Source organism: Onychostoma macrolepis, chromosome 23 (assembly GCF_012432095.1).
Source record: "Onychostoma macrolepis isolate SWU-2019 chromosome 23, ASM1243209v1, whole genome shotgun sequence".
Taxonomy (NCBI): domain Eukaryota; kingdom Metazoa; phylum Chordata; class Actinopteri; order Cypriniformes; family Cyprinidae; genus Onychostoma; species Onychostoma macrolepis.
Genome location: NC_081177.1, coordinates 29,064,390 through 29,077,150, shown reverse-complemented (window position 1 = coordinate 29,077,150; position 12,761 = coordinate 29,064,390). Strand labels below are relative to the sequence as shown.

Sequence of the window (12,761 nt, the reverse complement as noted above, 5' to 3'; positions counted from 1 at the left end):
TTGCATTTCCAAATAAACATAAGTGACCCAAATTAGGAGCAGATGCTTTCCATAAGACGACCATGACACTTTCGATCATCTTCAGAACACAAATAAACACATTTTCAATGAAATCTGAGAGATTTCTGTCCCTCCATTGACAGTTTACACAAATACACTTTGACACTTCAAAAATTCATAAAGAGGTTGTAAACTAATCCATATGAATTGTGCTGTTTAGTTTGAAGAGACTCCATCACTTTATGAACAGATTTAATTTAGGCTTTTATTCACATATTTGCATTCAGTAAACATAAACTCAACCGTACTTGCTTGACGTGTAATAAAAAAATCATATAGGTTGAGCTTCTAATTGCCATAACCAGTGTGTGCGTTTATGAAGGTTTATATCTGAATAAAATCCGAAACTAAAACTGTTCATAAAGAGATCGAGTCTCTTCAGAAGATTTGGACTAAACCGCACAATCCATATGGTGTCAAAGTGGTAGTTATGTAGATTGTCAATGGAGGAACAGATTGAATTACAAATATCTTCATTTGTGCTCTGAAGATGAAGGAAAGTCTTACGGGTTTGGAATGACATGAGGAATTGTAATTTTTGGGTGAATTAACCCTTTAATATTTGTCTGTTACTCTACTAACTGGCTTCCTTTGGTCAGCACTATTAACTGTACTTTTGCTCTGGAAGCTCATCTTCAAAACCTCTGCTTTTTTGCTCAACACAAGTAAGAAAATCCACTTATCTAACATCAACTCACCCTCCATCAGCTGAAAGATGCCGTGACTCTCCATGTCCACCTGCATGTCGAAGTGAGAGCAGTCACTGAGGGTCACTCTCTCTCCGGCCAGCTGACCGAAGATTCGCAGCGGCAGGTCCAGACTCAATCCCACGCGGGCCTCCACCACACACGGGCTGAACTCCATCCCCACCGGCTCGATCACATACACCTGCAGCAGCAACACACAGCAGGTTAGCTCAGTATCTACATTACACATGCTCGGTCACTTAAACATATAAAATAAAATCCTGGAATATTCGATCCATAACAGTAATTTAAAACAATCCTCAATTGTGACCCTGGACCACAAAACCAGTCATAAGGGTCAATTTTTTTAAATTGAGATTTATATATCATCTGAAAGCTGAAATATAAAATAAATGAGCTTTCCATTGATGTATGGTTTGTTAGGATCGGACAATATTTGGCTGAGACACAACTATTTGAAAATATGGAATCTGAGGGTGCAAAAAAATCTAAATATTGAGAAAATCGCCTTTAAAGTTGTCCAAATGAAGTTCTTAGCAATGCATATTACTAATCAAAAATTAAGTTTTGATATATTTACGGTAGGAAATTTACAAAATATCTTCATGGAACATGATCTTTACTTAATATCCTAATGATTTTTGGCATAAAATAAAAATGGATCATTTTGAGCCATACAATGCATTGTTGGCGATTGCTACAAATACACCTGTGCTACTTATGCCTGCTTTTGTGCTCCAGGGTCACATTTGTACATGCATGATTGCCGGCATCACCTTCATGTCTCCGTAGTGCAGTGGGTTTCTCATGTCATGGGCGTAAATCACACTGACTCCAACGTCTCTGACCGTGGTCATCATGCCTCTCACTGTGACTGTGGCGACTGCTGAGTTAGTGGACGACCAGCTGAAGTTGCCACTTCCTCCAGTCGCCTGAAACAGAGGCAACATCACATTAATGTACAGATTCAACCACACGTGGAAAACTAGATTCAAACTTTATTTCCTCTCATGTAGGGCCCTATGATTTCTGCGATGCCGAAAACACGGACGGAATCCAGTCATAAAAATGGAATTTACGGTATACCACGGAAAGTGCCAAATTTTGGATGAATAAATCAAAAGTAGGTCAGTACACTTAAATCAAAATGCTATATGGACTAGTGTCTGTGAATATTAAGCTGCAAAAAGACTTTAAATATGAATCGTGCAAATTCTGTGCATCTCTGTGTGAATGAAAGTTTCTTTTACTCCACACATACTAAAGCATGGGACGCTCTGTGTTTTCAGCCTCTGCCGCCTCAATATATGAGTACATGAACACAAACAATCTCTAGAACTGCTCTGAGAGTCACTTCGTCAGCATTTTACCGTTTCTTTAAAGTAAATCTATCATCATATGAACAGAAACCTAAAGATCTTCACAGCAACCCGTCAAAATACAAGTTCGCTATAACTTGAAGAAACAGTGACAGAAATTAATAATGATAGTAATATAATGATGGTACTACTACTAATAATAGAAATTATTAAAACATTATTTTTAAAGGAATATTTACCAGACAAATTATTTACCAGAATTCATTTAGCAAAATAATAAATTTCATATGGCCTTAAAAATTTAATTGTTAAATTTTTAATAAATTGCTGTTTAATATTGTAAGTTTCATGACTTTAATTAATTAAGACATGCTTTTTGATGAATAAAATTTAATTTAACCAGAAAAAAAATGGAATTCTGAAAAATTTAAAGGAAAAAACTGAATTTTGAAAAAAAAAAAAAAGAATTTGTGAAGAAATGAAACGGATTCCATAGGGCCCTACTCCTGCAATTAGACGTTGATGTCTGATGAAAGAAACAAACACTGTCAGACACCTTGATGGTGTACTGGTACGCTCCCTCTTTAGGCTGCCATGGGAATGTGAGGATGGCGGGAGTGAGAACGATGGGGTCGTAGATCTCCACGTCCTGCTCATTACGCACAGGAACAGAGAGCGCGTGGACACTTCCAGTCTGAAGACACAAATGAGGTCACAATGAACTACAACAGCATCAACCCAACAACACTGAACACTGGGAAGACCCTAAATGCTTAAACAGGAGACAAAAACCTACTTGATCAACAACCGCTTTCAGCGTGCCATCAATGATGGTCTGACCGCGCTTCAAAGCTTTCACATGGTGGTAAGATCCATTAACAGATGAGCCCAGAACCTCAAAGTACTCTGTAGGGAACGTGGTTTCTATACGGATATTCTGCGAAAACATGAATCTTTAATAATTAAAAAAAAATAAAATACCACAAGATGGGAATTTAATTTAGGGAAAAACAATTTGTTAAAGAATCTTCCAACGCCATGTGCTCAAGAGAACAGAAGCTTCACTTCCAGGAAAACTGATGCAAAACAGAAACTGGAGTTGTAGTCATTGATAAAACCAAACCACTGTGTTTTTTAATTACTTCCAAACCACCTTGTGATTAGTGGCAGATGTCTTATGTCTGGGACGACAGCAGGGTTGCCAGGTCTGCGGTCTTCCCACAGAATTGGGATCATTTTAAACTGTTGCCGTGGGTTGCTTTTCTTTCCTGCTAAAGGGTTAAAGGTTTGACATATTGCATATTTGAATGAAATTTTTTTTATTGAAATATTTAACCCATTTTATTTTCTACCAATGATAAACTGCACTGTTGGAGCTTTTGAGCTCCTGTATGCTTCTTTATACTGCCAATGGATAGACAAAAATGACAAGATAAATCGTATTCAATATCTTGATCATGAGGATGGGTAAATGATGACAAAAGTTTCATTTTTGGTGAAGTAACCCTTTAATTTAACTTGTGACTAACTTTTCAAATTCTCCACTAATACTGAAATGAGAAGAGGATTGATTTAATTCCATGACATTGAAAATAATCAAACCCAAAGACATTTTAAACATCTTGACTTACATCCGAGAGGTAAATCCTGTGTCCTGACTTATCAAACACTTCAATGAAGATCTCATATTTCCTCCCTGTCTCAAGGACCCAGCGATCCTCAGGATGAATCTTGAATGCTAGTACACAAGACAATAAAAAAGCCTTTCATTAGACTGTTTTAATCAATTACACTCAGTGTTATTCATTTAGTTATCAATTTAATAAGATTGCAAGTTGTCAAAAATGCTGAGAGTAAGTTTTCTTCATTCAAAGCAAATGAAGAGACAAACCCAAGTATCCAGGCTCCACGACGTAGATGGTGCTGTTGGGAAGTCGGGAAGCGCCCTGCATCCCGAGACCTTGACATTCAGAATGAAGGAAACCTCAGAGTAAAGTTATCAAAGCAACTGATGCACAGTCATCTCTAAACATCCCATGCTACAGAAACAGCCCTTTCTTCATGAAAGACTGCTATTGTTGAGTGAAGTCTCAGAACGTTACTGAAGCTGGGAAACGTCAGCATGTTTGTCGCTGGTGTGAAGGATACTCTTGTGGTCCAGCACGATGTTGGTGTGTCCATGCTGAAGCGCAAACACTGTCGAGCTGCTCTGGTCCAGGTTTGCTACAGGGGCATCTGGGTTTCCATGAGGGGCGACCACACGGTTCTGAAGGTGAAGCTCATACTGATCGCAGGGCATGGACAGCTCTGAAAGAGACAAAGCATGTCCACTGGAATAAGAGCCAACATGGCCAAGCCAAAAAGGACGTTTGGGTCCATTCACTTTCCCCCCCAATATTTAAATTAAAGTGCCCCTATTATGTATTTTAGAAAATGAGCTTTCATGCAGTGTGTAACACAGCTCTAAGTGACTGAAAACATCCTGCAAAGATTTAAATCTGAAAGTGCACCTTGTATAAAGTTATGGTCTCTCAAAGGAAAAAGTCGACTCTGAATCATTGAAGCGAGTTTTTTTTTTAAAACGAATCCCAAGCCGTTTCAAGTAGACGTCAACATGAAACATTAGCATATTGCCACCCACTTATTGGCCTCTCGGTTGGTCTGAATGAAAATGCAAATTCATTCTTTGCCACTCGGAGCCGGTTTTGGAGCGTTAAAAACAGCGGTTTCCCCGGCAACACTGTACACAAAGCAGCACTTTCATAATAGGGGCACTTTAAAACAATATCATATGTTTTTATAATCTAGAGCGGTAGTTCTCAAACTGGGGTACACGAACAAAATGTTGAACTTTGACATTCATTTAATTCTACCTTAACTTAAAGTAACACTAAAACCGAGCATGTATTTCTGACAAGCACTTCCCAAAACACCCGATGCACTTGTTACATCGTTAGAAGAATAGCATCTACGCTAATATTAGTCTGTTTCTTTCTTATTCTGAGGTCACTGCAGCTACCCGGATCCAGTCCGTATCCAGATCAGATGGTGGATCAGCACCTAGAGACGACCTCTACAGCCCTGAACGTCAGCGGAGACCAGGACACCTAGATGAGCCCCAGAGACAGATCCCCAGTGAAGACCCTGTCTCCTAGACGGCCATCAGGACAAGACCACAGGAACCAGATGAGTCCTCTGCTCAATCTGACTCTGCTGCAGCCTAGATTTAAACTGCTGATTTTGTCTGGTCAGAGGAGAATGACAGTATTTCGACACACTATTTCCCCGTTTAAATACTGTAAAGCCACCCAGCTTTATATCAAGCTGATGTAAAGCAGCTTTGACACAATTTACATTGTTAAAAGTGCTATACAAATAAAAGTGACTTGACTAGCAAAATACCGCTTTTAGTATAAAAAACCCAAAAAACAAATGGTCAAATGACATCAAATTATCTCACCTTTTGCGGTCAGAACTTGTGTGCATCGACACAAGCAGCGTGCGTATGATAGGCTGCCTGCAAGAGTATGCTGCTTTAGCTAATCGCACCGCTGTTCATTGTATCTTTAAAGTAGATTTGTTGCACTTAATAGCAGGAAGAACAAATATTGACACGAGCTGTACATAGAGATCGATTTAAGAAACTCTCTTCGATACAGAAACATACCCTGTGCGAGTTATTGTTTTTCGTGCTTAAAATACAAGCTTTCATGCTTAAAATACAAGCAAGAATGCAGTTTTCTCAGGATATCCAAACGATTGCAAATTTCATATCACAGTTAAACAAAAAAGGTAATATTAAGTGAACATTTTAAACACATTATTGTCAAAATTATTTGTTATATTTTACAACGGAGTAATAATAGTTCCAACGAAATCGCAACAGAACTGGTGTGTGTCTCCAAGCACCAGCGGTGTTTCGTTAGTGAAGGAATCTGCAGCTTTGAACGATGAATGAATTTCATTAATGAATGAATGAATGAATGAATGGACGCGATGCCTCGCTCATTAAGACAGTGACTTGCCGCCACCTACTGGCGATTTTAGTTTAAAATCTACAAGTATCACTTTGTTTTGCCTTTATTTATTGAGCGCTCTCTTCTCTCTATCATTACAAGACACGCCCCCTTACTGCTGATTGGCTGCAAGGGTGTTTTGGGACACGGTCCGACACTGTGGTCAAAAGCATTTTCTAAAAATTGCTTAGTGCACCTTTAATTTCGGCTAATAATATAAAACACACTGCAATAACCAATAAAGAAAATGATTCATTGCTGAATTAACGCAAGCTTACCTGTAATCTTTCCTTGTCGAATCTTCTGGACTTTGTATTTGATGGAGGTGCCAGCAAGCAGATAAACGTCATACGCTGGACTCAGAAGGATGTTTTCCAGAATCAGCAATCTGACCTCAGCAGCACCAACATCCTGAAAAACAGCTCGAAGAGTCAACCGAAAGTAAGGAAAACACCTTCAACAGAACTTACGCTAACATATTCATATCTATGCTATAACATTTTCAAAATATGGCCAAAAATCTATTCATATGACGTGTAAAAGCAATCACAAAAGTGACACACACCTTGTAGATTGCTTCTTGTATTTTGGCTTTGAGTTTGGCATGGCCGGTTTTGATTCCTGAAACTAGGATGATATCTCCCTGATGTCCCACTCGCTCCATCTCAGAAATATACGCAGGAGGAGTGTACGCCGACTCCGCAAACCTCAGCACCCTGGAGACAGACGCCTCAAAATTACACCAGCATTCGCGCTCCTTAGAACAGAACCTAGTCGTAGCAGATGCCATATATATCTAAAAACAAGGATGTGAAGGATAGCCGGACTGTCTAATTTTCACAGGTTTCCACTGAACAGAGTGTATTCCTCACAGCCTCGTTTTCATTCATGAATAATTAAAAGTTCACCCGAAAATCTGACTACATCATTTATTAGTCTTTCCAAACATGCATGACTTCCTTTCTTCCATTCATAAAAAGATGATATTTTGAAAAATGTTGTTTTGGAATTTCATTTTGTGGACAAAAATAAAATGAGGATGATTAAATGGCAGAATTTTTTTTTTTTTTTGTATTTAAACATGGTGTCTAGTCCAGCTAAAGAATAAAACCCTTTACTGAAATCCAGATTAATTTCATCTCCATATGCTGGAAAAAAAAGTTACGTGTTTATGAATATTCAATTGTAAATAGCTAAACACGAGGAAACTGGAACAAAACTGGATCAAAGTAAAAGCCTGATTTGGTCCTCATTTGACAGGTGTGTTACCGCAGGGTGTTGTAGGAGTCGGGGAAGCCGGCCATCTCAGCGTCCTTCACGATCGTCCACTCAAACAGCAGACTGGCTAGAGTACTGAAGGTGTTTCCTGAAGACAGGAGGAGGGATACTTTACCCAGACTGCACATGAACAGCACGACAATCCTTCATCACTGTCAGAGTTACCCTGGAAGCCTAAACCGTTTCATGTGTGCAGCGCACAAGCAGAGATAACAACAACACATGCGGTAAGTGTTATAATGCTTCATGTGCTCCTTTAAAGAAAAAATATTTGAATAAGGTTTAGTTTCCAGATCTAATGAAATCCCATGTTTTTAGAAAAACACTCTTGTGCTAATGTTTTCAACTTTAATCACTTGAGCTAATGTGCTAATGGTTTAAGTTTAATTTCTATAACAAATATATGTGAGTGGACCACTGATCTAATATATAGATCACTGGAGTGGACACATCTTAATATACATATACATATACTAATATATATATACATATACTAATATATATATATATGCCATGGTCTGTCTGAATACTGGATTCTGATTGGCTGGCAGTTGTTGATTAAATTCATTGAACCGCACAGGTAGTTCCAGGTCAGTTTAATCACGTTCTATATTAACAAAGTCTCTTTAAGACAAGACATGTCACTCGGCGGCCATCTTTGAAACGCCTCTCGGGCATCCAAGTGCAGCTCCTATCTCTTTGAATGGGGAAACATCAAATTCTCCAAAACTGTTCACTAAGCTTGCGATTAAATTTCATATTTGAAATCACCAAAGAAATCTGACAACAACTGTATCATAAATGCTGTTTCTTTTGCTCGAATAGCGTTATAAAAAGCTTATTTTTCAGGCTAGATCAGCCAGTGCGCGTGCGCAGTCCTAAGCACACGTCACAGAACGCTGACTGTTTCTATAGCAACCGGGACTTCTAACGGCAGCTGCAGTGACACGTTGACTTTACCGATTAGTGATTGGCTCTTTCATTCAGAAGGCGGGGCTTCCTGCGATTGAGCGGCCATATTGAGTGTTGCATTTTTCCCCATTCAAAACTATAGGAGTGACACGTCTTGGGTATTCTATAGTCTTTGATATTAATGCGCTTCCTATAAACATTGGTAACCATAGTAACATAGTTACAGTTGAATAGTAATACAGACGAAAATAACCGTCATTTTTATTGTTCCGGTCAAATATTGCAGCGCAAATATTATTAACATCTTTAATATGTGAATGCTGGGAAATGACCATGACATAAACGGAATAATCAACAGCTAGCTGTGCATTAAACGATTTGAAAGCACTTCACGGATGCTATTCGCCTCCACGTCGTGCATTCAAATTGTGTAATGCACAGCTAGCCGTTGATTATCCCTTACATATATATTTTTTTATTATTATTTTTTTAATTTATGTACAATTATTTATCCAAGTACAAAGTATTTTTATTTTACAAATTTTAAGAATTTAAATATCATTCAAAATGAGTATTCAGTAAAAAATTCAAGTATTCAGTATAATTCAGTATTTTGGGCGCCACAGCATGTGACATTATGCAACCTCAACAAACCCAGTTTTTTCATTAAAAAAGAAAATGATCGGATACTTTAAGCACCGTATTGTCCATGACAGAGAGTGTATGAATAATAAAATATTATTCCAAACAATCTATTTTGTAAACTGTTTTCAAATGATGCTTTTTTTCCATTATGATTTAAAAGACCCTGCCCAAAAGAAATTTAAAGAATGCTAATCATAGAATTTGTGTATTTAAAACATTACATGTTTTAATTACATTTACATGTATTTTTAATTTAAATAAATAAATGCACCACCAAAAAAAAAAAAACTGTCATCTTAAATGGCATGTTAGCTTGTAATGATCTTGTTTATATCTTTTTAGTTGGATGAACACAAACAATAACTAGATGCTTAAATTTAAGGTTTGATCCGAGGAAAGAACTTAATGAGAAAACCATTCATCAGATAAAGCAGATAAAGATAAAGAATACAACGCACAGGTGACCTGAACAGAAGCATTCACTCTCTGATATGCATTCAGATATTTGCATATATGCGATATCTGATATTTGCATATATGCGATATCTGATATTTGCATATATGCGATATCTGATATTTGCATATATGCGATATCTGATATTTGCATATATGCGATATCTGATATTTGCATATATGCGATATCTGATATTTGCATATATGCGATATCTGATATTTGCATATATGCGATATCTGATATTTGCATATATGCGATATCCGATATTTACATTCTTCATTTCATTTGTAAATGAAACAGATATGGTATAACACAACAAAATTATTTCCTTACAGATGTTAAGTCACACATCCGTTATAAATCAAAGTGTTGTTTTTGGTCCATGGCGATACGAGCTAAGCACCAGTGAAAGTGAGCAGATCTGTATGTCATCACGAGCTGCACTCACCCTCAGAGTCCAGCGCATTGATCTTCAGCTCCAGCGGAGAATCCTCCAGATGAAGCTCTCGTGTGGTGGACACGATCTGGATCTCGCTGATCACATCCACTATAGCATCACAGCGCAGCACCTGTCCGGTCACTGACACACACACACACACACACACAGCACAATCATCAGCAGTGTGCACACAGATGGACATCTCTTCCGAGACGAACAACTGCTCATCAAACACCACTCTTAGCGGAAACATTAAGGGACTACAAACTGATATCAGTTCATTTCCAATCAGAGTAAGCTGACACTGTTCATCCAAAACATGCCTTGGATTAAAAACATATCATCATCTCACTGCAGATCAAGCTGATGCAGATATTACTGCTTACTGAACTTAAACACTGCCATTTACTCTTCACTGAAACACAAAAGCTGATTTCTTTATATCAGTCTCAATATAATGAAAGTGAACGAAGCCTGGAGCTGTCAAGCTCAAATGACAAAAGAGCACCATTAGAGTATCATTAAAGAAATTCATGAAATTTGTTAGCAGCTTTTTGCTGTTCGAGTTACAGAGAAGTTGAGTTGAGAGTTGAGGTGGATCCAGCTCACAAAACCGGCCTGAATGAGGAGCGCAAACATTAGATCCAGCAGCAGTGGACAATCATCAACAAATACAGATTTAAATTAAAAGTCACATAGTTATAATATATTTTAGATGGCTTGTAATATAGCACAGAGGTCATTCAGACTATTTTTATACAGTAATGGTACTGATGCACATCCTTCCTGAAGCTCAAAAGCTCAGCTCACTGTAAATTGTGACCCTGGAGCACAAAAGCAGTCTTAAGTCGCTGGGGTATATTTGTAGCAATAGCCATCAATACATTGTAAGGGTCGAAATTTTTCTCTTATGCCAAAAATCATTAGGATTTTAAGTAAAGATCATGTTCCACGAAGATATTTTGTAAATGCCTTACCGTAAATGTATCAAAACTTAATTTTTGATTTGTAATACGCATAGCTAAAAACTTCATTTGAACAACTTTAAAGGAGATTTTCTCAATATTTAGATTTTTTTGCACCCTCAGATTTTCAAATAGTTGTCTCTCAGCCAAATATTATCCGATCCTAACAAACCATACATCAATGGAAAGCTTATTTATTCATATATTTATTCTTTCAGATGATGTATAAATCTCAATTTCTAAAAATTGACACTTAAAGGGGTGGTTTACTGCGATTTCACTTTTTTCATTTTAAATAGTGTGTAATGTTGCTGTTGGTGCATGAACAGTATCTGCAAAGTTGCTGCGCTGAAAGTTCAACGTAAGCGGAGATATGGTCTTTTAAAAATCAGGAAGTTTGATGCCTACAAAAACGACTCATACGGGACTACAACGAGATACTTCCCGGGTTGCATACGTAACAAACCCATTTGCATCAACCCCTCCCTCCGGAACATGCCAAAGAGGGGGCAAGGCCATGTTCTGCGGCTTTGTCGAAGAGGAAGAGTTATAGTGGAGAGTTGTAGCCATGCCGTCGAAGCGGTGTTATTTTCACCCAGCTGTCAGGTCTTCTGTGCTCGGGCTTCCTACAGACGCTGTAGTTCGTCAACAATGGTTAAAATTTATGTTTGATTGTGTTCCTGACAATTACAATCCTAATTTAGCTCTCTGTGCTGCGCATTTTACAGAAGACAGCTTCCAGAATCTACACGAGTTCAATGCCGGATTCACACAGAAACTATTACTAAAACACGGAGCAGTTACAACTTTAAAACCAGAGGCAGCAGTTGTTGGGCCACAACCTGTAAGTAAGATTTAATACTTACTTAAATGTATTTGCATGTATTATTTCAGACGTAATGTTTTAGTTTTATCAAGGACGTAAACAAATGCCAACGCTGGCTTTAGTAGCCAGTTAGTTAAATGCTATCTCATGTGTCTATGACAAACGCGTACAAACATTTTGGACCCGAATTTGTAATTATGTACTAATTTTGTAAATGTATTTTCCATGTTTACTTTATGACGTAATTTTTCGATTTGATCAAGACCGTAAACACAAGCCAACGCTGTTTGTGTAATATTGACACCATTATTTACATTTGACCGGAGCACATGCAGCGGTCGCCCGTGAAGGTAATGGGTGTGAAGTTTCCGGATAACATGCAGTACGCAGTTTAGCCAATCACAACACACCGGCCCAACTAACCAATCTGAGCCCATCGCCTGTTTCTGAGGGCGTGGTTTCAGAGAATCAGGAAGTCAACCGATCGTTCAAATGACAGAGGAGAAAGCGGCTTACAATAAAGGTGAAATATTTGAAAAATAAGGCGTTTTTTAACAAACGAAACACGAAGACATGTTATATTGCCCATAAACACAATCAAGCAAAGAAAAAAAGCAGTAAACCACCCCTTTAAGACTGGTTTTGTGGTCCAGGGTCACAATTCATAGAAGAGAACAGCCGGTGGATTCTACCGAATCTCTTCTTGAGCTCCTAGGAAGTCATACAGGTGTGGAACAATATAAGAGTGAGTACATGATGACAATTTTTAGTTTGGGTAAACAAAAGCGTCTCTAAGTGTGGGTAATAATGCAAACAACTGATATCAGAGTGCATATGACATTGCCTTTGCAATGATCAAAAAGAAGATTACAAACGACCATCAAATGAGGACGCTACACCAGCAGCGAGAGCAGGAGTCAGCGGCACTCACAGATGTCCTCGGCGAGTATGATGCTGGTGAGTCTGGACGGCTGCGTGGAGCGAGCCTGAAGAACTGCCTTGTGAGAGCACTGCCGCTCGTCCACATCCAGCGCCTCTATACTGGCCACCTCCGGCCTGTTAGACGACCTGCGGAGAGAGAGAGAGAGAGAACGCACTTCACCTACTAGCAGTGCTGGGAAGGGTGCTCTGGAAGTGAAA

The 12,761-nt window shown here is 38.4% G+C and overlaps 1 protein-coding gene across 1 annotated transcript in view; it reads right to left on the bottom strand.

The window, feature by feature from the left end:
• The window catches only part of nup210 (nucleoporin 210), a 45,512-nt gene that overhangs the window by 30,599 nt on the left and 2,152 nt on the right, over positions 1-12,761 (bottom strand). The window contains exons 2-13 of the mRNA XM_058763316.1: positions 12,553-12,689; positions 9,840-9,971; positions 7,372-7,468; positions 6,668-6,818; positions 6,381-6,513; positions 4,235-4,393; positions 3,978-4,046; positions 3,718-3,824; positions 2,883-3,023; positions 2,643-2,780; positions 1,544-1,699; positions 759-948 (exon numbers count right to left, since the gene is read on the bottom strand). Of these exons, the coding sequence (XP_058619299.1) occupies positions 759-948; positions 1,544-1,699; positions 2,643-2,780; positions 2,883-3,023; positions 3,718-3,824; positions 3,978-4,046; positions 4,235-4,393; positions 6,381-6,513; positions 6,668-6,818; positions 7,372-7,468; positions 9,840-9,971; positions 12,553-12,689 (1,610 nt within the window). The remainder of the gene's footprint in view (positions 1-758; positions 949-1,543; positions 1,700-2,642; positions 2,781-2,882; positions 3,024-3,717; positions 3,825-3,977; positions 4,047-4,234; positions 4,394-6,380; positions 6,514-6,667; positions 6,819-7,371; positions 7,469-9,839; positions 9,972-12,552; positions 12,690-12,761) is intronic.